This window comes from Hyalella azteca, unplaced genomic scaffold (assembly GCF_000764305.2).
Source record: "Hyalella azteca isolate HAZT.00-mixed unplaced genomic scaffold, Hazt_2.0.2 contig14048, whole genome shotgun sequence".
Lineage (NCBI taxonomy): Eukaryota > Metazoa > Arthropoda > Malacostraca > Amphipoda > Hyalellidae > Hyalella > Hyalella azteca.
Genome location: NW_025943947.1, coordinates 1 through 24,040, shown reverse-complemented (window position 1 = coordinate 24,040; position 24,040 = coordinate 1). Strand labels below are relative to the sequence as shown.

At 35.5% G+C, this 24,040-nt stretch overlaps 1 protein-coding gene across 2 annotated transcripts; it reads right to left on the bottom strand.

The window, feature by feature from the left end:
• Positions 1 to 8,025: 8,025 nt before the first annotated feature.
• LOC108667080 lies at positions 8,026 to 20,517 on the bottom strand. Of its 2 annotated transcripts, none has more exons than XM_018154066.1 (13): positions 20,362 to 20,517; positions 19,908 to 20,039; positions 17,919 to 18,043; positions 16,727 to 16,923; positions 14,021 to 14,219; positions 13,574 to 13,726; positions 12,809 to 12,924; positions 12,255 to 12,342; positions 11,651 to 11,838; positions 10,880 to 11,128; positions 9,223 to 9,371; positions 8,847 to 8,929; positions 8,026 to 8,346 (listed from the first exon to the last, which is right to left on the bottom strand). In XM_018154066.1, the coding sequence occupies exons 1-13, from the start codon at positions 20,417 to 20,419 to the stop codon at positions 8,125 to 8,127; spliced, it is 1,959 nt and encodes a 652-aa protein (XP_018009555.1). In that variant the 5' UTR covers positions 20,420 to 20,517; the 3' UTR covers positions 8,026 to 8,124. The 2 variants fall into 2 exon arrangements, with proteins under 2 accessions (XP_018009555.1, XP_018009556.1); XM_018154067.1 differs by having other exon boundaries at positions 11,651 to 11,832.
• Positions 20,518 to 24,040: the final 3,523 nt, after the last annotated feature.

Here is a 24,040-nt window from a genome sequence, read left to right as displayed (position 1 = left end):
CAAGCGATTGACGTCCGCTGGAAACCGGCTTCTGACTCGGTTCAAAACGGCAAGAAAGTAAATGCACAAAATCGGATCATCTAGAAGACAAAAACAACCTGTGAAAAGATACAACCTGTGGCCGTTTTTATTCCAATTTAACACTAGAAACCCGCATATGTGAAAAAAAAAACATGGCGAAACAGTTTATTTTCACGTGGCGGCCGGTCACTAGAAAGCTCGCGAGACCTTTTTTTGAACACTGTATGTGTTTTTTTGAACACTGTAACCGTTGAAAACTTCTCACGGAAAAGACATCAAAAAGTGGAGTAACATCAAGAGATGTGAAATGTTTTTAACTTTTCTAGGTTTCATTTGTGGTACTCAATTTTCATCGATTGAGTGCTATCAATAATCCATGGCATAAATATTTAGAGAACTGAAAATTAAGATTCTTTGATTTGTTTTCGCACAATTTCCGTCGGGATTTAAGTCCTTCCTCTCCTCTCACTGACTTTGAACTTGTCTAATTGGTTTCAAGTACAGTAATTGGCATGATGGATGTTCAACAATGATTCATAAATTCGAGTTGCAGGAGCTACGAGGTTCGATTTGGTCTGAATAAAATTCTTACAGTTGTGTGAAGACATTACATTTGGAGTGACGACTTTGCAATCTCCAATTTTGATAGTATACAGTAAAGCTGGCTGAAGCAAAAACTTTTGTATAAGCTTAGCGCTACTTATGAGGCCAAAGTTTTTGGAGCAATCAGTCGACGACACAGAAGCTAACGACAGAAGACAATAAATTCGTAATAAATTCACGGTGCGCAATAAATTCGTAAACAAAGGCATAGGATTTCAAATTGTATTTTCTGCCAGACGTGTGGCATTCAAAACGAGTTCAGTTCAGCGTTAAATAAAATATGACATTGATGCATATATTACTTGATGCTCAACTGGCATTCGGTATGTTTTGCTGTAATAAATAAAACTATTCAATTTTCGCCATAATTCTCGAAAACCATTATTCATTCAACTAAAGATGATTGGCAAAAATTACAGTTCTATATGCGTTTTATTCGTTTAATCAACGGGTGTTTGTTCTAGCACACAACTAATTTCAATCATATCTTTTAAGACGCTAAGTGCTCAGGAAGTTATTTTGCTTTCATAATCTGTCCGAAGTGACGATTTTTATCAAAGAAATAAAGTTCTGAGCACATGCACAGCTCATATTCTTGCTTGTACACTTTAGAATTATTGATAAATTTCGGTTTAGAATTAACAGCGTCATTTGTAGGAAAGTTAATGCCAATATCAACTGCAAAATGTCCAGCAGCTACACCGAACGTTTCATTTTATATACAATAAAGGATGAAAGAGAAATGATCGACATTACAATATCGATGTCTGTAAATTACATTACTATTACGAAATCGAAATGAAATACAGAAATGTCTGATGGGGGAACTTATAATAACCGTGCAGCAAAAAGAATTTCAAAAGTTAATTTATAAAGAATTTTCTGAATTATTCTATTTCCTGAATATTATGAAACACCAGATCATTTATCGAAAACATCGACAACAGGTTCTCATTTAACCATCCGATAAATGCTAATAGCGACTCTTCTTTTCTAAGACCACAATCGAAACAAGCACTTCATTCACAGATATGGTGAGTGAGACGGATGCCCGTTTTTGGAATGCTACGGATGTTATGGCTTAAATATGGTATTCAAATTTCCTCTTTTCATTGAAATATAGTATGAAAGGGAAGAAAACAATCAGCATTTTGCACATGTATGTACAATATTAGTACATATAATCCATTGTTTACCTATATTACCTACTTACCTATATTATATCTTTAAATGCCTGTTTACCCGTTTTATTTACATATTTTCCTGTGACAGAATCTGAATTTACTTGAAAAATTCCAAATAGACATACAGATTTTGCAGTGCAGCTTCTAAAACAATTTGTAACATTTGAGAAATCTATTTAACGGGTAAGGATGCGGATTCACCATTAGTAAATCGTCGAAAAAAATCATATAATAAGTAAACAATACAAACCTATGCAGCGCAGCAGTTGAAATGTTAATATTTAGGTTATGACAGTCGTATTCATTCGATGATTCAATGAAAGTAAAGTTACGACACTAACACTGTCTCTACTCATCTCTATTCAAATTCTACCTCAATCATACAGGATCGTAAGAAGTTCGTCGAAAGTCCGATTTTCATTTTCCGAATTTGACTAGTTGAATTTTCGCCCACTTTTGAACCGGCGTCGCCTATTTCATCTGAGAATTTTGTCTGCTATAAGTTTGAAAAGTCATTACTCGATCTTTTCATTCGTCACAATCCGGATGAAATTCTACATCTATAACTTTCGAAGAAGTTGTGCACTCGTGCAGAGATCATTGTTAAAAAGCGGAACGTATCCGGAGGCTTTACTGTGAGTTATAAACACGAGCAAACTGCTGAGGTGTCAGCTGATTTATGCTCCAAAGTTAAATTGTAGTCACAGTTTTATAAATTTTTGGCTGAATCTTCAGAAAATTTCGAATGTCGATTGATATATTTCAGGAGATAATTATGTACCTGGATGTCTCAAAGTATTAAGTTGAAAGTCCGAAATATCGGATAGCAGCAATAATAGCAATAGCTCTAATGTAGATTGCAAAAGGAGTATACCGTCACAGTTTGCATAAACAGCTAAATCATAGGCTACCTATCATTTACTCACAATCTTATTCCGAATCTTGTCCAACAAAATTAACCAATTACCTCTTAATAAAACCTATTCATTTACTCACAATCTTATTCCGAATCTTGTCCATCAAAATTAACCAATTACCCCTTAATAAAACCTATTCATTTACTCACAATCTTATTCCGAATCTTGCCCAACAAAATTAACCAATTACCCCTTAATAAAACCTATTCATTTACTCACAATCTTATTCCGAATCTTGCCCAACAAAATTAACCAATTACCCCTTAATAAAACCTATTCATTTACTCACAATCTTATTCCGAATCTTGCCCAACAAAATTAACCAATTACCCCCGAATAAAACCTCCTTCAATATTATTACGAACACAAAAACTGACCAATTACCCCCGAATCTGTATAAACAGCTTAACAGGGTACCGATCATTTACCCAGAATCTTACCCAACAAAATTAACCAATTACTCCCAAATCTTGAGTTAACGACCATTTACCCCGATTGAGCTCTCTTTAACCGAAAACTCAGGGCTTAACCTAGAGCGGTTGCCTGAAAAATACTTCTGTGGAATATATAATTGATTTAAATTTTTGAAATACTTTCCAGAACCGGGATGCTCATCTTTATTGATCAACACAAAACTATAAGGTACTTTATACGTTTCATTACACAGTTCTTGAAACTCTGCAAAGGGCATAACACAAGCAATGTAATCACTATGAATATTCTTCATATCGATGAAAACTAAGTCGAATAGAATAAATAAATTTTAATTTGTTCTAATGGTTTGTCTTGGTAAGTAATAGTCCTGACTGATCATTACCACCCATACCCATCCATACCCATCCATACCCATACCCATCCATATCCGTACCCATTGTCATTAGCCTGCGCTCGCCGAGCGCACAACCAATTAGGTCATTAGCCCGAGCATCCGGCCAGCGCTGCTCCAGCTCATTGTTAGCTATACGGGCCGGCCACAACGCACCATTATTAGCAGCACGCAACCGACTCAAGCCCACGAACCAAGAACACCGATTACCAGATATCACCCTAGAATATCAACAGGCATCACCAATTCAAGCATCGAGTACCCACCCACATTCAGTATCAACCTACATCTCAAATGTTGTGTTTTATTACCCTTTTTTCTCATTTTATCAAAGAGATCAAATCAATAATTTTCAATGTTGTTTTAATTTTTTTCTATATAAAATGAGAGCTGACGAATCATCTGATGTAAATCATGCGAAAAACACATATTTAATTCGAAATCTCCTTGGATAAATTTCTTAAGTAAAATAGAAGCAAATATTGTCAGCATGAATCATTGTGAAATTTGTAACACAGAGGTTAAGAACCTAAACAAACATATAGGAACGCAGAAGCATCGTAAAGCAATTAACGATTCGATCATATCAAATGAATACTTCAATACAAAGATAAAGTGCGTAATATGTAATCGCGGAGTTCAAAACTTGAAAAGGCATGAACAAACAAACCCTCATAGAAAACGTTTAAATGATAGCATTATAACCCGTTCTTTCTTTTATTGCGATTTGTATAAGTTGGAAGTGAACAATATTGGAGTACATGAAGATTCGAATGTACATTTTAAAAATAAATTTGGATGCATGCGAGGGGAAATTAAGAAGGCTGTTAATGACACATGCGCAGAACATATTTATCATGATATAAGAACTATCGATCCTAAGTTGTTTCTCAAGAATATAACATCTGAAGTTATTCAAATGATTAGACATTCAAAATTCGATAACATTAAATTACAGTTAAAATTACAAGTTGAGTTTTATAAATTCAAAATAAGCAGTGAGAAAATCTATAATACCGGTTGGTTCAATTCAAACAGGTTTATAGAACTTTCAAGGAATCGCATAAATTTAAATACAATTAAAAGACTGTATGATAACCTGATACGGTACACAGAATCGAAGAATTTACGAATAACTCTTCTGGACGGATATTAAACAAGTTGCTAATCTTTACAATTAAAATTGTAGAATACAAACCTTTAAGAGGTTCTAGCTATATTGAATTGCCAGAAAAATTGAGAAATCCAAAATATAAGTTAATAAAAATTAAAAACAAGATAACATGTACTTCAAGTGGACGGTCGCGCCCCATTTCTGTAGAGAAGAAAAAAATTGTACCAGAATAACGAAAATATTCAAGAAGAAAGCTGAAGAGTTGGATTTTGCAGATATCAAATTCCCTATGAAAATTGAAGACATCGATAAATTTGAAAAGATGAATATGTCCATAAATGTTTATAGCTTGAATTATTGTTTGGAGCTATGCCCACTTCGAATAACTAAAAATAAAGATGTGGTTTCATTATTGCTAATAACAAATGAGAATGGAAATCATTTTGTTCTGATGAAGTCTTTAAGTCCATTTATTAATAAGGCGAGTCACAAAACAAAATAAGTATGTCCATACTGCCTGCGCGCATTCATACGCGGAGACCTTCTTGACAAACATAAAGATGATTGTTCTGTCACACACCCGTCAAATGTTTTTAGTGATAAGAAACTAAAATTCAAGGCCTTTCAAAAGACTATCAAGCAACCCTTTGTAATTTACGCTGGTTTTGAATCGACTTTAGTAGGTATTGATTCATATCAGCCAGATCCCAAGTCGAATTATACTCGGAATATTCGAAAGCATGAGCCTAATAGTTTCTGTTGCTATACTAAATGCCAGGATGATAGGTACTCAAAGTTGGAGTTATATAATGGTGCAGATGCATCAGAAAAATTTGTAGAATATCTAGAAGCAGAAATAAAACGTGTATATATGAAAAATTATGAAATCAATATCCAAAAAATATAACTCGGTACTCACTGCAGTGAGTGACAAATATGTGCAATGCACACTAGTACTGTGCAGTGAGTACTCGGTACTCTGTACTGGTACTATGTGCAGTGAGTACTCGGTACTCACTGCAGTAAATATAATGTCTGTTGATGCAATACTTGTTAACTGAAGCTTCTCAATAGTGATTTACAATAGCTATTACAATATTACAATAGCTATTTTCTCAATAGTGATTTACACAATATTTTGTATACATTTTTTTCTTAACACCCCCCCCCCTTCCGGGAAATAAAATTGTAGAGAATCCTAGTCAACCAATTTATCTAATCGTAAATCAGCCTTCAATTTATAATATTCGAATTTGGTTAACAGATCAAAATAGAAATCTTTTTAATACCAGAGGTGAGGAAATAACAGTACGATTGCACTTAAGGTCGAAAAATATCAAATCATCTTTAAAAATTTTACTTATAATATAAAGAAATTACAATGAAACGAAATTATTCAAATTGATTAATCAATTCATAAAGTTGAAACTCATGATTATGAGACTCAAATTAGAACTGATTTAAACGTGAACGCAATGATATAAAAATTATTATTCAGAATCAATATCAGTTTCTACTACCATCAGACGGTTGTCTCTACATCGAAGGGGTATTAACGAAAGAGGATGGTAGTAATTATAATTTCAAAGATGATAAAATATCAATTATCAATAATTGTTTGATGTATTTATTTGATCGAATATCTTGTAGAATCGAAAATGAGGAGATTGAGGGGTATAGCTGGAATTGCTACAACTCTAAAAGGATTGACAACTCATCAACGAAACTTCAAAGAGAATATGATGTTCTTCTGGAGTACTGACACTAAGAAAAATTAAAAAATCGAATGATGGATTTAATGAACGTAATGATTATTTAGGAGCCGCTGATGGTCAATTTAATGGTACAATTCCTCTAAAACATATTTTCGTATTCTGTGAAAATTATGACAAAGTGATTTATGGAGTCAAGCATGACTTAACTCTGAGAAGAGGTATGATGCAAATGCTCTGTTCAAGACTAACGATAAAGATCCAAATCATCAATATAAAGTTGGTAATGGGAAAATCACTATCAAAAGACTAATTTGGAAAATGACGGCTTGTAAACTCTTTGATGAGTATAAGATTAAATTATATCGACAAATAAAAGATAAAATTCGAATATCAATTGCATACATGAATCGACAATTGGAACAAACAATAATGAGTCCTAATCAAAAGTTCTTGGATTGGATTCTTACACCAAGTTCGGGAACTCAAAGACCTCGTTACGTCATTTTAGCATTTAAAACTGGTAAAGATAATTCGCAACTTTCTAACAATTAATGCACTGTTTGATCACTTTGATATGAAGAATGCATATATCCAGCTAAATAACGAAAGGTATCCTGAGCAAAACTTACAAATTGATTTTGATAGTAACAATTATGCAGTAGTTTATAAAATGATGATAGATTATGCATCACAGACAAATTGTGCGGTTGCATACAGAGATTACAGGTTTTTACATCCGATTTTCGTATTTGATATCAGTCGGCAAAATGAACGTCTTAAGGACAGTCTTATTGATATGAAGATTTAAGCTGAATTCAATACTAACATTCCTGCTAATACACATGCTTATGCTCTTATTCTTTCAGACAGAATAATTCAATTACAATGTGATGGTGAAAAAATGAATAAAAATTACTAAAAATTTAAAAATTCATTCAGATTTATATCTTATTAAAATGGTGTATTGCGTAAAATGTCAAAAGACTGATACTGAGTGAGGAGCATGCTCAGCATGTTAAGACGAAAAATAATAGAATATTAAAAAGCGGATGTTGCTTGATTTGTAAGAAAACTAAAACTTCTTTTGTACCAGCAATAGAAGCAAAAGAAGGGGGTTTCATCTTTTCAATTCCTGCTATCCTAGGAGCTCTAGGCGCTGCTGGGTCTCTGGCACGAGGAGCTTCTGCCAAAGCAAGTGCAGTCAATAAGAAGAAAGCTGATGCTAAACTTATAGCAGAAACAAAACGACATAATGAAGCAATGGAAGCTAAAAAGGGATCTGATTTAAGATTGATTCCAGCGAAAAAAAATCTTCACCGAAAAAAAAATCTTGTGGGGAGGTCTTTACTTGAATCCACCAAGAAAAGAATACCCATTAGACCATAAACACAACATGATTTGAAAAATTGCTTGAGGGTATTGAAATTTCCTGCAGTCAAAGAGCTTCTGCCATAGCTAGTGCGGTCAATAAGAAGAAAGCTGTAAGTGGAGGATGTTTGTCGCTAGCAGCATGCTTGGATTTTTGCCGGTCAGCGTTACACGCAATACACGGGCGAAAAATTTCGTGCATAGAGTAATGTGTGTAAAATAATTCTTCACACAGCAATACACAATTTATTGAATTGGCTTAAATAAAGAGAGCAAATAATACAAAATTCAATATAAATTATCTTGATTAGCAATGATGACCTTAGAACGCAATTTGTCACTTGAAAACTCTGCGCTCGCCCTTTTTCTTCGTAGTTTAATGCGATTTTGCAAGCTCTCTGTCGACCCAGGCTTGCACTTCTTCCTTGACAAGGTCCATTGGGCCGACGCTGTTGAGGATGACGTCATGAAAGTCTTTGAGGTTGAACTTGTCTCCGAGTTGCTGTTCTGCAGAGGCCCGGAAAGAAGATATCTGCATTTGGCCGATCTTGTAAGACAAGGCTTGAGCCGGCCATGCGATGTAGCGGTCAACTTGTTGCTGTGAATATACAGTTTATTTGGCATATCATTATCATATCATACGATTATCATATCATACGATTATCATATCATTATCATAACAATAATCAATGCTAATGAAGTTGAATCTCTATTTGTTTAATTAGAAAGGCTGAACGACGATAAAATTCAGATAAACGACGAGTTCAAATACCCATTATTTCTTTATATCGCTCCAAAAATTACATAATTCTTCACTGTAATGCATATTTTGTCACGTTTTGTACGTGGAAGCCGGCACTGAAATTGCGAGAAAATTTCTTTCAAACTCTGGTGGTATATTAAAAAGTTGATTAAAAAAGTTTATTGCCAATAAATAAAGTCATCTTTAGATACTTTTCAAAATAACTGACATTTAAACTGAGGTATTTGCCTTACCAATGCTCAAAATTGCCATTACCGTCATCAAACGAGTTCGACATTATTGGCCCACTTTTTCCGGGCCGCCTAAAAATACGTATCGATCGTCAGTATTATTACCTCGATAGAAGACTTGGGCCGTATGCTATAGTCTAACATGTACTGAATTGCTTGCTCCTTTGACCAGCCGAAAGCGTGGATGCCTGAGGAACATAAAATAACTTTGAAAACATTTGAAATGTTATAGTTTCTACTGTGTAAAAATTCAATATCCGCACTTCAGCAGGCACGCTAAAATTTATGAGCAGTCTTAACGTGTAACCAACTTTAACTGTCTGTCACATAACCTCAAAATTATCTCCAATATTCGACGGCAATCTCAGGCATTTCTTTTTTAATAAACAGCAATCTAGTGAGGTCGTCAGCTCAATTTTTGTTGCCTTTTCACATTCATTCGTTAGTTTTGAGCAATTATGTATGGGTATGTTCATATTACCCGTGTCGACGACAAGCCGACACGCTCGGAAGATTTCCTCGGAGTAATGGCCGAGTCGGTCCCACAGATTTTCGTAGACGCCCATTTCGAAGCCCAGGCTTTCTGCGTACAACGCCCAGCCCTCATTGTAAAATGAACGCGTTGGGAAGCTGCAGACAAACAAGAATACTGCATTCACGTTGCGTTTATTTTTAATCTTCATCAAAATTTGATGATGTCTATTCTGCCTTCAGCTCAGGTTTAGATCAAAGCTTTTTAGACACAGATTAATTTTATCATGAAATTTTTTATGTATTGCGAATATATGCAAAACGCTGTACAAACTCAATCATTTTGTGCTCATTTCGAAATTTCTCCAACATTCAACGTAGAAGCCATTGAATGTTGTAGTTTCCGTTTTCTAGAACTATTATCTCACAGATGGGCACTTGGGCAGGCACGCAGTAACAACCGTGAATTTTTTAGAAATTGAACAAAACAAAACCGATGAACAAAAACCGTCGTTTTAACTTCAGTCTGTGAAATAATCATGCAGAGATAAAAACTTAAGTAATTTCACTAATTAATTCACTCATTCAATTTCAGCATTACACTCATATGGTTCCATTGTCTCATTGCTACCTCGCTCGTTTAAAAAATTGCGATATACCAAGTTAAAATTTGATGACAATTTTTGTCGTGTTGAAGTAATTTAATATTTCTTCTAACTTATTCATAGCTCTAAAATCATTCAAATTCAATGACCTCAATAATGTACCAACCTTACAATTCCAACCAAGCACAAGTTGAATTTGTTATAATATATATTTTTTAAGTAATATCTTCGGACCAATCGTTTTATCGTTTAGTACTATCTTTCGTTTCTACCTATCTACAAATATCGTAGTAAAATCAATCGTTTAGCAATATCTTCGGAAAGTTTTCCTACTAAGAACAGAATTTCAGGTCCAGGTGATATTCGATATTAGAAGTATCGTGGATACGGGCTGAAACAGCTCCTATACACTAGCGTTGCCAGGCAATCTACCAAACCAGTCGGCGTACCAAGTAAGTGCCAGATGTTAGAAAATTTTTGCGTCCTGCCTTGAGTATCTATCATGAAATTAAAACCGGTAGTGTCACAACCTTTCTTGTGAGAATTTATGAATGCCTATAACCTACTTAAATTAACCATTAATTAGATAACTTCAATCTGAAGAGGTGTTGTGCTGAAAAAGGTTCACATGCATGAAAAAATATATTTGCGCCAGAGAATGATAGTCTAAATTTGATTGAAAAATAAATATAGTAAACTATTAATTAGTAAGTTGAATTAGTAAACTGTTGAGTAGTAAATTAAATTAGTAAACTGTGGATTAGTAATTTAAATTAGTAAATTATTAATTAGTACATTAAATTATTATACTTGTGCTAATAAAATAAATTAAATTAGTTCTAAATAGATCAACTAGACAACAGAGGTGCCTGGCAGCAGAGGAGATCTCGACTAGACTTGTCCTTAGGCGTGACATGCACTGTCGAGGAAGCGTTAGAAGCGATCTACAGTAATTATAAATGATGGCATCACCTAATAATGTCATTAAATGCTGCAATTTCATAACTAAAAATGTTGAAAATGTAGAAGATGTTGTACATGCTGAACTACCACGTGACACACCTGGAGGGCATTTGCGAGTAGACAGATGGAAAAGTGGTCCGCCTGAAGTTCGGAATAAATCTGGACTCGAGCGCATGGGAACTCTGTAAATGGTGTCCCGGGACTCCTTCGTGCAGGGATAAGGAAACAATAACTAATTTCGAGTTTGCAGATAAAATTCGTGTGCCAATCTTGAACGTGCCTGGTCGAGTACCATCAGGAGTTCCAGAAACGTAAAACGCTCCTCCTGCATCTGGCTGTTCTTCTACCCTGAGCACACATGGTTAGGTTGAGACACAGTACGCGCATGTAGAAAAGTTATTAATGTCCTAGTTCATTACTGGCTATTTTTGCATTCCATATCATTGCTTTTGTCTGTCAACTTTATACTGTTTATTCTTTAATAAAACGAACCCTCGCATTAAAATCTCACATGCTTTGAAAGCACAGTGATCATTAATAATTTTTTTTATGTTGATAGCAAACTCCAAGATTTTAAAAGGTGATGTATTATTAACTATTACACACAGGTTTTATTGTATACATGTTTACTTCAGGTTTTTAATAGCACTTCAATAATTAATTTTGCATTTGTATGTAATCCCTGTACTTGGGAACCAGCGTTGAAATTTAAACCCCACTAAGCGCACTGAAAATAACCAACTGATTCGAATCTTTGCGGACTTATTGCAGCACAAACTACGCCACCAACAGCGACCAAACTTGAGGAAATAAAGACTACTGGCAAATTTATCTTTGCAATCCGTAAAAATAACTTCAGGAGTTAGATACTTCAGTTGCGCTGCGGGCATTTTGTTGAAGAACGGCTTTGCTGCGGGTATAGTGATGTTGTGGACAACATGTCTGTAGGTGGCGAGCAGCTCCTCTACGCTGGAGAACTGCTGGCTTGGGTCGTCCTGCAGCTGCGACACAAACTCCCGCAGTGTTTGGTTGTAGCCCAGGTCGTACACCACCTGCAATTGATATTTTGCTCTCATCGTATTATTTTGATGTAAAAACCATAAATTTTGTGTAATTTCTTATTTTGAATGATACATTTTTATAATCTACTAAGACCTATGATTTTAAACTAGACCTTCACAAATTAAAATTAATTTCAAATCGTTGCCCACTAAAGGGTATTTTCTATGTTATAGAAAGAGCAATATTGTAAGTTTCAAAGAATCGAAACATGATCTTTTATAATTAGAGGGCTTGTAATTGGAAAAATAATACTCGTTTCCGATTAAAAAAACCGTGTGAGACATTAATTTCGTTATGAGTTTCGTTATGAGAGTAATGTTCCACTCAAGATTCGACATACGATACCACAAGACTATTAGTAAATTCGTACATAATAGTGCGAGACTGATATTTAGAAAGTCCTTTCTCACACCTGTTGCATGAGGGCTGCTATCCTCTGGACCTCCTTCAGTCCGGTCTCGTGGATTTCCTGCGCCGACAGGTTCTGGCCCGTGTAGAACCTGCGGATGAATGTCTGGATGATGAGGATGATTTGATAACGTGAACGTGAATTATAGGATGAATCTTCGTTGTAAGTAAATAAAATCTTGACTCGTGTAACTTTTGACAATAGTTCAATTTTAAAAAGTAAAAATACACAATATAGTTCAAATATTCAATTAAAATCCATCAAGCAATAAGTTCACAGAAGATTTTAGTTCCAGTGCTGACGTCATACTTTCTAAAGGCAGATGCTGTTTTGAGCCGAAATAAATTGTAAACAAAATAAATTTATGAATTAAATAATTAAACATTAATCAGTCGCCGAATGTTGACAAAGTTTAAAAAGACCGAAAAACAACTAAATGCTGGAAAAGCGTTATATATACAAAAGAATTCCAAGTTTTATATAGTTATCGTTTTTTGTTTGTCACTAACAAATCATGTCGTTATCTCTTATAGGGAAGATGATGCAGAGGTTCTCACTTTATGACTTGCGCGTAAAGTTTGTCACCGTTTGGCAGCGATGTGATGGCAATGTTCTTACGAGGGACGTACTTAGTGGACATGAAATTTTTCAGCTTGATGAATGCTGGAGTTACCTGAAATACATAACAGAATTTTATGCAAACTGTAAATTTCCTGTGATTCTTTCTTTTTAAACATTTAATCGTAAGATGTTTTTTCTTTAATATATAGAAATATGATATGAGTTGCCACAATATTTTAGTTTGGGAAATGTATGCATTGGAAATCATAGTTCATATATTTTTGTTCATTATTAATACCATTTACATTTTTCTCAATCCCAATTGATATCAAAATATTACCCAAATAACTGAGTAACGATGTTTTTGACATCACAGTGACAGTAATATTAACGCTTTTCAATGCATCAAGTTTTCGACGTTTTCAAAAATTAAGACCAAGTACTCAAAAAAACTTAGACCAATTTATTTTGCTTCCCAATGTCAGCTGGGTCCTCATGATTAAGTATTTCGTGATCTTCTGTTTAGTATATATGAATAACTAACCTAACCCTCCCATTATAATATGCAGGCATTACCTAGTATTTGCAATCAACAATTTTGCACTATTTGGAGAGCAATCATTGGGCACAATATACTATTATCCGATTATTAAATGATCATTAATCTCATGATACACATTTTAAAATATATAATTGATTTAGCTTAGAAAATAATATAGCGGAAGATCGCATTTTCTCTGAACCAGTTGCATCAATATTACCTTATCTCTAATGATCGCCTCTGCCTGGTGTTGCAGGGAAGCCACTTCGCTTGGCAAAAAAGTTTCAGGAAACTTTTGGAAAAATTCAGTAAATATCGGAGATTCTCGAGGGACATCCGAAATAAAAACTCCCAACTCCTTATCCAGTCTGTTCTGTAGGATATAAGTTTGAAATCAATGCAGCTACAGCACTTGAAAAAATAAACTACTCGTCAAATAAAAACCGACGAACACTTATATCGACAAAAATGAATACTCATTTATATTTTTTCCTCCTCTTCATCTCAAGAGATATTTTTGAATACCTAAAATGCAAAGTGTCGTACAAGGATATTTCGTCCATCGCAATGAATTTATTGTGCAAATTGAAAATTAAACCAGCTGACCAGTGAAAATATAAAAATTTTTACATGATCAGAATGACTTGTAGGAACCCTGGTAACGCACCACGTTATATTCGTGCAGCGTGATGTTCTTTTCGACACCGAGAGCCATGAGCTCTTCTATTTGCGCCATCTGTTCAGGCAGCGCATGGAGCCGCTGCAGGATAGACATGTAGTGCGCGTAGGTGAGGCGCGGCATTTTGGTGAGCAGAGACCGCAGATCAGACTTGGGATTGTCAAGATTGCTGATTGTCATCAAGTAACTGCCAGAATATTTTATCTTAGATAATATTAACATTTAGCGTTTGTCGCTTCACGTTGATTGATTATCTAATAGTAACAAAAATGGCAACAACGGAATAACTAGGAGATGGTCAATCGAACTGTTCCATGGACAGATATGGTGGGGTTCTACAAAATAACAATGCATCAATACCCCTTAACTTCATCATTAGATTTATATCAACGTTAAAATTCAAAGGAAATCCATTGAGACCCAGAGACGCCAAATAATTTACTAGCAGCTTAACTTCTATGCCTAAAAACTTAAAAGCAAAGAAAACTCCACAAAAATTCATAGTATCTTTAAAGAAAACGTTTCGGAGTCCAGCTCCATCGTCAATTCGAAAATTCTAAAACACAGAAAAACCAGTAATTAGTACAGTCAAAATTACACCAAAAACCCAAGCTGTAAAATCAACCTATTTACAATTTCAAGCGTTTAAGAGCTAAAAGCTAAATTCAAACTAGGCCTCTGTTTAAAAATATACAATGGTTCTAAACTGCGCAAATCAGAAACACCGGAAGGGGAAGCTAAAACTTTGAAGTTACTGTCAGAAACAGGAACATAGCACTGCTCGGCGTGAGCCCGCACAGCCGAATGAGGGGGGTGCAATAGTAAGTTACCAGTTCTACAACTCCTGCCCCTATGTTCTGCGACCCTAGAGCAAAGATTGCGAGACGTCATCCCGACGTACGCAGATGCACATCGTGCACAACTATATTTATGAACTAGGGACGCTCGTATATGCATAGGGAGAGTATCTTTGTACCTGAAAAACAGCTGATTTTAAAATGGTTGATCCCCGATATTTTTTATTGGGTTGACCCCAATAGTTTCCCCGACAATAACACCAAGATTAAAATTTGCGAAATACTTAGAAAACAAAATTGTTAGCTCCCTTGACATAGTTTCGGAAGCAGGGCCGAAATATGGAAGAGAGCAATAAACAACATCGATCCCTACTGTTGCGCTCGGGAGCAACCTCATTGTACCGCTTGGACATGAATTTCTTTATTTGGGCAAACACAAGATTAGTCGGAAATCCATTAAGCGAAAAGATATTGCGTAAATTTTCGCTTAATGAATTTCCGACTAATCTGGTGTTTACCCAAATAAAGAAATTGATGTCCAAGCGGTACAATGAGGTTGCACCCGAGCGCGACAGTAGGGATGTTGTTTATTGCTCAATTCCATATTCCCGCCCTGCATCCGAAACTATGTCAAGGGAGCTAGAACTTTTGTTTTCTAAGAATTTCGTAAATTTTAATCTTCGTGTTATATGGCTCAGCCATTTTAAAATCGGTTCTTTTTCAGGTACAAAGATACTCTCCCTATGCATATGCGAGCGTCCCTAGTTTATAAATATAGTTGTGCACGATGTGCATATGCATACGTCCGGATGACGTCCCGTAATCTTTATTTTACTAGGGTCGCAGAACATAGGGGCATGAGTTGTAGAACTGGTAACTTACTATCGCGCCCCCATCATTCGGCTGTGCAGGCTCACGCCGAGCAGTGCGATGTTCCAGTTTCTGACAGTAACTTCAAAGTATTAGCTTCCACTTCCGGTGTTTCTGATTTGCGCATTTTAGAATCATTGTATATTTTTAAACAGAGGCCTAGTTTGAATTTAGCTTTTAGCTCTTACCTGCTTGAAATTGTAAATAGGTAGGTTTTATAGCTTAGGTTTTTTGTTGTAATCTTGACTGTACTAATTACTGATTTATCTGTGTTCTAGAATTTTCGGACTGTCGATGGAGCTGGACTCCGAAACCTTTTCTTTAAAGATACTATGAATTTTTGTGGTGTTTTCTTTGCTTCTAAGTTTTTAGTGAATTTGTTATTCAAGGGGGGTGACATTATTTACTTCAATGCCACTTAAGAACGATACCCACTAACAGTATTGAAAATAAATATAAACACTAGAATAGAATAACGAGATTGAAATAATTTTCTCGGTTTTGATATTAATGAAGTTTAACCGATAAATCAAAAGTAAATTATAAATTGCTTAGAGCTGATAGCATTTAGTGAAGATACCACCCAAGATCTCCAAACGGTGGTATTAGGACAAAGCGAATTAGTGCTCTAATTATAAGATGATCAATTCATGTCATAGAATACATCAAAAACATGAATGAAATAAATCACTTGCATTATTACTGAGAAGCCTGTTAGTAAATTTTTGCCATGCAGGTACATTCTATGCTGGTGCCTGCACATTCCTAGCTAGACTTGTATAAAACAATTGACCTAAACTAGACTCGTCCTTTTACCTATAGCTCTTGACAACACGATTGAATGACGATTGCAATAATTACCTGACGCTGCCGTTTTTTATTTCTCATTCATTTTATCCGCTTAATAAAAAATATTTTCAACTTTTAGTCGAACTTCATTACTTACCTCTAACAAAAAATAAATAATACTGCAATTATTCATTAGTATTATAAATTATACTTCCATTCATTATTCATTATTTCTCACCCTTGGTACGTAGCGCCATCAATGTAAGTTTGCAAAGTGTACTTGAGGACCCGCATGTTGACGAGGTCTTGATGACGCGTGAGGTTGGCCTCTAGCGTCTCGGCCCTGGCTAGGAACTGTTCCACGTCCGCCAGTCTCTTGTCGTACGCTGCTAGGGACATGTTCGTGAGGCGGTGGTCGAAGTCATGGAAGCCCACCTGACATAGTGTGGAAGATTAAATTCGATTCTCTTAATAAGAATTTTCAGAGTTCACGAGTTTTGAGTTCTTTACCGAGAGAAAATTGGTTTAAAAAAAGGAAGCAAAAGTGTATGGTTTTTCTGAGAGCTTTCTATGTACCTGACGGCAAAATTTTCTGCAAAATGTCATTTTAATTTTATGAGGAGCAGAAAATCTCCAGGTGCAACGTGTAAGTGAAAAATTGATTTGGCACGTTCATCGCACGTGAAGAAACAACATAAGCGATCTATAAGACTTCACGTGCGTAAATTCTCAAATTTTCGAACCGCAGAGAAGTGAATGCTGAACAATAAACGTTGATAACGGTGATTCATCTTAAATTCGGTACCCGGTCAAATAATGTCCCCTCTGATTTTTATGCATTTGCAAGCATCATCGTTGCATTTATTTCAAGCAAAAGAAGTTTCAGTGTAGAATAAGGATCTATTGCATCCAGCAACGAGTGATATGGTGTCTTCCCACGCATCGTCATTATGGATTCTTGCGTTGATATTACGACAGTTCTACACTGCTGAGGGCTACCTTAATTAGAGATTTTGCCCAAGGTTGACAGATTGCTGAAGTACATTCACGTCTGAGGTAAGACGCTAAAATCTAAATTCACGATACCAGATGACTAGTTTTGTGATTTCAACCTTCCTATTTTTTTCTAGGAACATAGAATCTGACTTAACTTAATTGGATCCCATTGCACAGAATATCCTAAAACAAAGCCGGAAAAAAAACATGCAATGAACTAAAAATAACTTTAAGACTCTATGGCGAGGATTTGTACATTGTTTATCATTGGGATCACTTCACTGTGCGTTTGAAGGAGTTTTAGTTCAACTGTTAATTACATTTTTCAAACATGTGCTCTCACTGTGACTGGGTTGAAGTGTCAAAAGAACTACTGTTTGAGATGAAATAGAAAATTTTGAGAACTGCAATCCAACACTATAATTTCAGCTCACACTCGTTGCAAAATCTGGCCGATCCTGAAGCAACCATTGCCAGAAGTCATCGGCAAGCCGCTGGAACTCTTCGGAAAGTTGCGGCTGTTCAGGGGGAGCCTCGCACACGCAACATTCGCCTGCGTCTGTCATGGATGCATTTGTTTTTACTAACACGTTACAAATGAAAACACAGAATAGGGAAATTTATCTTTAACGACTTCACGAAAGAAGATTATGATTAGTAATGTACAACTGAATACCGTGATTTTGAAACGCCCGTGTACAACGTTTGGTCAGTTCTCTAATCAAGGCAGAAATAACACGAGAGCCGAAGTAGCAAGATATTTCAGCGCTAATTTTTCTGTTCAGAATTTAATTAGAACTCACAATTTCAAATAGCGATTACTGCGCTATTATTATTGGGAGGCGTCCTTATAATTCAAACTCTTAGGAGTAAGATTTCTTTCCGAGCGAAGCTTGTTTAATCTGCATGTATGTTTCGAATTACATTAACGTAACCCAATTTGTCTACTCAGTCTCGCAACACAAACGTATGTCCCGGTGCGGGTACGTTAGATACTTTCTAATTTCAAGAGCTTGATTTTAGTTAGTGTTGCCAATTGGCAAGCTGGGCTTTATTAAATATTCGGCGCCCTGAAACTGAATTTATTTCATTGTCCCTTCAATTTATTGCCCGACGCGTGCCCGTATGTTATGGAAATTTCTAACAGAAGCCTCGGAAATCGTAAATGAATATTCACACGAATAAATCGACCGTAAGTAGAAGAAAACGATTCGCAAATCCGAGTCTCCCTAACAACGAACTTATTCTGGTTAACAGTAACAATTCATTATATTTATTCGGTCAATTATTCTTTTCGTTCTATTCTTTTGGACTGGTAATGGAATTGTTTATATTAACACTTTTGTCTGTTTATCTGTTCAATCACAGATACATATTGACTGTAATCTAACTGTACTCATTAACTAAACTATTTTCAGAGTTCAGTAAAAAATATACCAAGCATTATTTCTCAGAAATAGAATCAGCCTGAAAACACCATAGAATAGAAGTGTCGACGTTGAAGAAATAGACCCATGGCCTGTTGCAGATTCTTGAACTTTTCGTGACTTGATTCACAAGGGATCCGGCCTTTGGAAACCGATCTTTCCATAGCTGACGATTGATTGAGATAGCTGCTGGACTTATTGCCTGGTCCGTAATTTGCTAGGCATTTCAAGATTGAACATATGCTCCTGCATAGCTTCGTCTAGTCTGTTTTTGAAGATGTTCATACTCGGAGCGTCAACGATGCTATCACGGAGGCTGTTCCACATGTCGGTGACTCGAAGCGAGGAGAAATGTCGTCGCATGGATGTGTTCCAACGCTGTTTTTTTTTTAGTTTATAGCCGTGGCCCCTGGTGTTGGTTCTTGTTTCAAATTCTAGTAATCCTTCTGGGACCTTGTATAAGCCATGAGTATACTTGTATACTTCAATGAGGTCCCCACGCAGACGTCGATAACTGAGGCTTGGAAGCTTCATAATCTTTAATCTTTCCTCACAGGACTTGCCTTTCAAGCCCGGAACTATCCCTGTTGCGCGTCTTTGAACACTCTCTACTAAATTTCTGTCCTTTTCAAATTTCGGTGACCATACGACGTTTCCAAACTCTAGGTTCGGGCGCACGAATGCTCCGTATCGAAATAAAACAATGGTTTTATTTCGATACGGAAATTTTAACCACAGAAATACGGAAAAAATAAGAAAAGAAGCTAAATTATAGCGGAAATGAATAAGTCTTTTTTTATTTCTTGATTTTATGTCACATTAATTTTGAGCAAGTGATTCCGATACTGACGTTGGCGCATCCATATATTTAGTTGAATCGCTAGGAATTATTTGTGAACTTCTTCAATCTTGCTCGAGTTCTAAAGAAACTTTAATTTTGGAAGAACATAGATGCATGTAATAATGTAGAATTTGTAGTTTAGTGACGTAGCTTACTCAGAATATTTTGGTGGCCGGGCGCTGGAGTGTCTTTAGCGTCGACTACAACGCTGCAGTTGAACCCCGGTTGATCTTTGCAGTCTCCTTCCACCGTTGAAGGAGGAGTTGATAATCCCTTCACGAGCGTCCCTGAATTTTAAATTTGTTTTTACCATCCATAGATAGGTATTTGTAATAAAATTAAGCTTTTTTCATAAGCTGCATTGCAAGAATTTCAGGCAAAAATGTGCAAAAGAATAAGAATTCGTTACGATCACATGTAGAATTGAGTTTAGTATTTTTGACTGAGCACGTGAAGAAATAATGAATTACATGTAGTATAATGAAGCGTTCATGAGAGATGACTGATACAAGTAGCGCCGAGAGTTAACATGAACCTAAAGTTTAATTTAATTATGATATTATGTTACCTATAAGCAGCAATCAGGTTTGTAACGCAACTGGTCCTCACCTGAGGCTAGAAGCAGGGGCAGCACCGCAATCCTGATGATACATTTCATTCCAGTCATTGAAATAGAGCTTCGGAACTGATTTATTTAATATAATATGAACTTAATACTGAAACTTCAACGGATTACTTGCATTTTAGGCATTAGTCAATAGATATCTGAAAGAATATAATAAAGACTGTATTAACTGTTCTGTAAAACAAATTACTCATTCACACCGTTTTATTCAGACGAATATTCTTACCAATGGGATTAGATCGCAATATTTTTCTGATGTAGCAATGAATTATTTTACTACTTGCTAAAAAAATTGCTAAAAATCATCGTCCCTTCCTTGCGCACAGCAGGCCCGATTCAGTGCAAGCAAACATTAATGTAAAAACGCAACTGGTTGAAATTTGAATTAAACATTACGTTCCATGTAAAATACGGTTACCCAAGTAGTTCTAAATTCATTATTCACAGTGAAAATACAAATTTTATCAAAAACTAACTAAACGCACAAAGAAAAAATGCATGCGGTCGAGTCGCAACATTGAGGTACAGCCATTTTTTCACCCATTACAGAAAACTAAATCGAACATAATTACAACGACTAACTCCCGATATGCGTTGCTTCTAAATGAGCCTAGCCAGATGTCAAACCGAGCTTTTAACCGGCATTGGTGACAGATAAAAAACAGGATGTTTTTGGCCAGACAAAAAACCGGACATAAACAGGCCCAGATATGTCGGTTTAGCAAGCAGATAGCGCTAAGGAGAGAGTTTGTGAGCTTGAACTGTTGCTCTGTTGCTATGCCACTCGCTCGGGCATTCAACTAATAGACTTCTTATTTCTATCGATGTCGAAATTAAACTTCTAAAATTGTTACGTTTACTTACTAATCAGCGGCTGAGAAATTATATTTACTTACATGCAACATAAACGAATTATCAAACAAAGTGCAATTATCAAATGAACTCACAAGTATTACCCTAACATGTATAATGAGAAAAAACATAGATGGTGAATAAAATGTAAGAGGTCGCACGCAATCTATGGGGACATTGAAAATAGAGACATGCAAGAATTTCCCTTGTATTCCTCAGGATTAAGGCTTAATTAATAATTAAGCTTGATAAATTAATAAGCTTCATTAGTTGGTAATCCCTTCAGATGAAACAATCAGGAACTAACTTTAAAAGGCTTATAATAATAATAACATAAAAAACTGTGATTAATAAATGCTATTATCAGAGCATCTTACTGGAAGTTCTAATTAAATTAAGGAAAAATATTCATGCCCAATGATCGTTGTTAAGTGACAAAGCCAATAGCAAAATCAATTTAATGTCAACTAATTTTAACGCCAATCTAACAGAGGCAGTTGTGTTGTCAACTGACTAACTGTCACAAACAGAAAATAAGTTAATTTTTAGCAGTAGTGAATTGATAAATTTATTGAAATTAATTAATTAATTTAAATTAATTAATTAATTAATTCAATTAATTAATTAATTATTTCAATTAATTTAATTGATAAATTTATTGCAGTTGTGAGATCCAACATTTATATCGCACCGCACTATTTAATGACCTGCCGCAAGCATGAATCACTGAAGCATTGAGACTAAATTAACAGGCTTGTAAAAATTCGTTCTCTATGAGAGAATAAACTCTAGTCAAACTCTTACACGACTCAAATCGGCAGAAAAACTTTCGGCAACAAACTTTCCATTACTCCAAATAAATATTAACATAATTAAATTTTGTGTTTCATATAGTAATATTACAACACTGAAAACATAAGCTTCATACCACAATTGTTTCTCGGTAACATAATAAAGCACTATTATGTAATTGTTTGAACATGAGTAGCTAAACTACGTGTCAACAAAAAGTCGGCAGATGCAGGATTAAAATATTTCCCCTGCGTAGTGCCTGAAATGGTCCGAAGGCTTAAATTATTGGCGTCGTAAGATCCCTCAACTGACACTAGGTATTTCTACGTAGGATGTTGTTGGGAAGTTAAGGAAATTTATGCAGAAAAAAATAAAGAGAATCTAAATTCTCTGGTTTATTCTGTTAGTCAGACAAGTCAACTATGTAAAGAAGTACGTGCAAGTTGAATAATGTGCAGTCGAGGTTATGCAAACAGGCAAGGTGATAACATTTGAGTGAAGAGTGATAAGAGTTTTGATGCGTATGCACGAGATAATATAAAGAATGGTATCCAAACGAGATTGCGTTAAAGGTAAAATGAAATCGTTTAAGCGATACCTGGTACCTAAACATTTACATGAGTTCAATGCTCTGATAACTCGCAGGATAATAGAATGGTTACCATTGGTTCTTCAATTAAATATTCAGATTGGTCAGCAGGATCATGAATTACTATCACAAGATTCTATATCAAGATTAACTAGAGCGTTTTGTTGATACAGGTTAATTCACAAATATTGCTCATTTGATTTTAGTAAGAAATCCTAGCCGGAATTTAACACCAAGATTTGATTTACAATACATACCAGGTTAATTCAAGACCTATATTATTTCAATTCTATATAATTTGCTCAATAAAATAAAACAAAATACATAACTCACATGTGGTTGGTATAACGACCTAAATAGTAATAAGGTTGGCAAGCCCATCTATGTAGATCGTATAATCAATGTTGTAAGTCAGCCATAATGAGGCCGTGACTCGACTGTTGCACTACTCTAGCCCCTAATCCGAGTCGACATGAAAACATGATAAAATTCCTATCAATCTACTTTTAATAACAGAATGAATACAGTTCTACATGATGTACATGAAACAATTATTAAATTTTAACACTCTGATCACTACTCACCCAGTGAATTATTAATTTTACAACACACCAGAACCTACTCGGCACCTTATGTAGTAGCGCGTCAGAAGTAGAATGGCTTGGCTTTGGTTGATATTGCGAGAGGGCTTAGTTGAAATTTGCGCTACGTGCTAGAACTATCATGATATACATAATAATAATTGTCATTACCAGAACTTAAATTATTACACAATTATCTGGCATTATATTTATTAAAACTGGCCATGGTTAACTGGTGTACGATGTCGATTATGTTTACTTTCTAATTATTATAGTTTTCGTTGAAAATCATACGAAGTTCACTGATGAATTGTACATAATTAAGAAATTGAGATGAATGAAAATACTGTTTTATCCCAATAATACACCCGGAATCACTACAGGCCTCTTTGGGCAAGAACGGAGTATCCGAAATTGAGTAATTATTTTCGTTTGAGGAACGAAAACAATCTAATTAGAGCTCGGAGTTTTAGGCTGTTTGCTTTTAACATTTCAAAAGCTCTATTTGATCTTTGGATTGTTTCTTCCTCGAATTTAATCGTAGCAATAGAGAAAAAGGAAGAAAGCCGCCTTTGGCAGCTTTTCTACCGTTGACCTTGAGTGGTGCCACAGCCCTGCAGGCTCTGTCTGCATGCTTTCAATCGTAGCACTGTCCGTGTAAAGAAGTTTGGGGAGGAGGTGGTCTCAGCACAGCCTAAAACTCCGAGCTCTAATTAGATTGTTTTCGTTCCTCAAACGAAAATAATTAGAGCAAACTCCGTTTTAGGCTGTTTGCTTTTCTACCCAAGTCGCCCTTTAGGGTCTGGGGGAGGAAACTTTCAGACTCCCATGAGAGGTAAAAGAAGCAAT

Coding starts and splice junctions, on each gene's coding strand:
- LOC108667080 (XM_018154066.1), bottom strand. CDS start 20,419: ATGACTGGAATGAAATGTATCATCAGGATTGCGGTGCTGCCCCTGCTT. Junction 9,372..10,879: donor TACTCGCAAATGCCCTCCAG/GTGTGTCACGTG, acceptor GTTTGTCTGCAG/CTTCCCAACGCGTTCATTTT. Junction 8,347..8,846: donor GGCCCAAGTCTTCTATCGAG/GTAATAATACTG, acceptor GTATATTCACAG/CAACAAGTTGACCGCTACAT.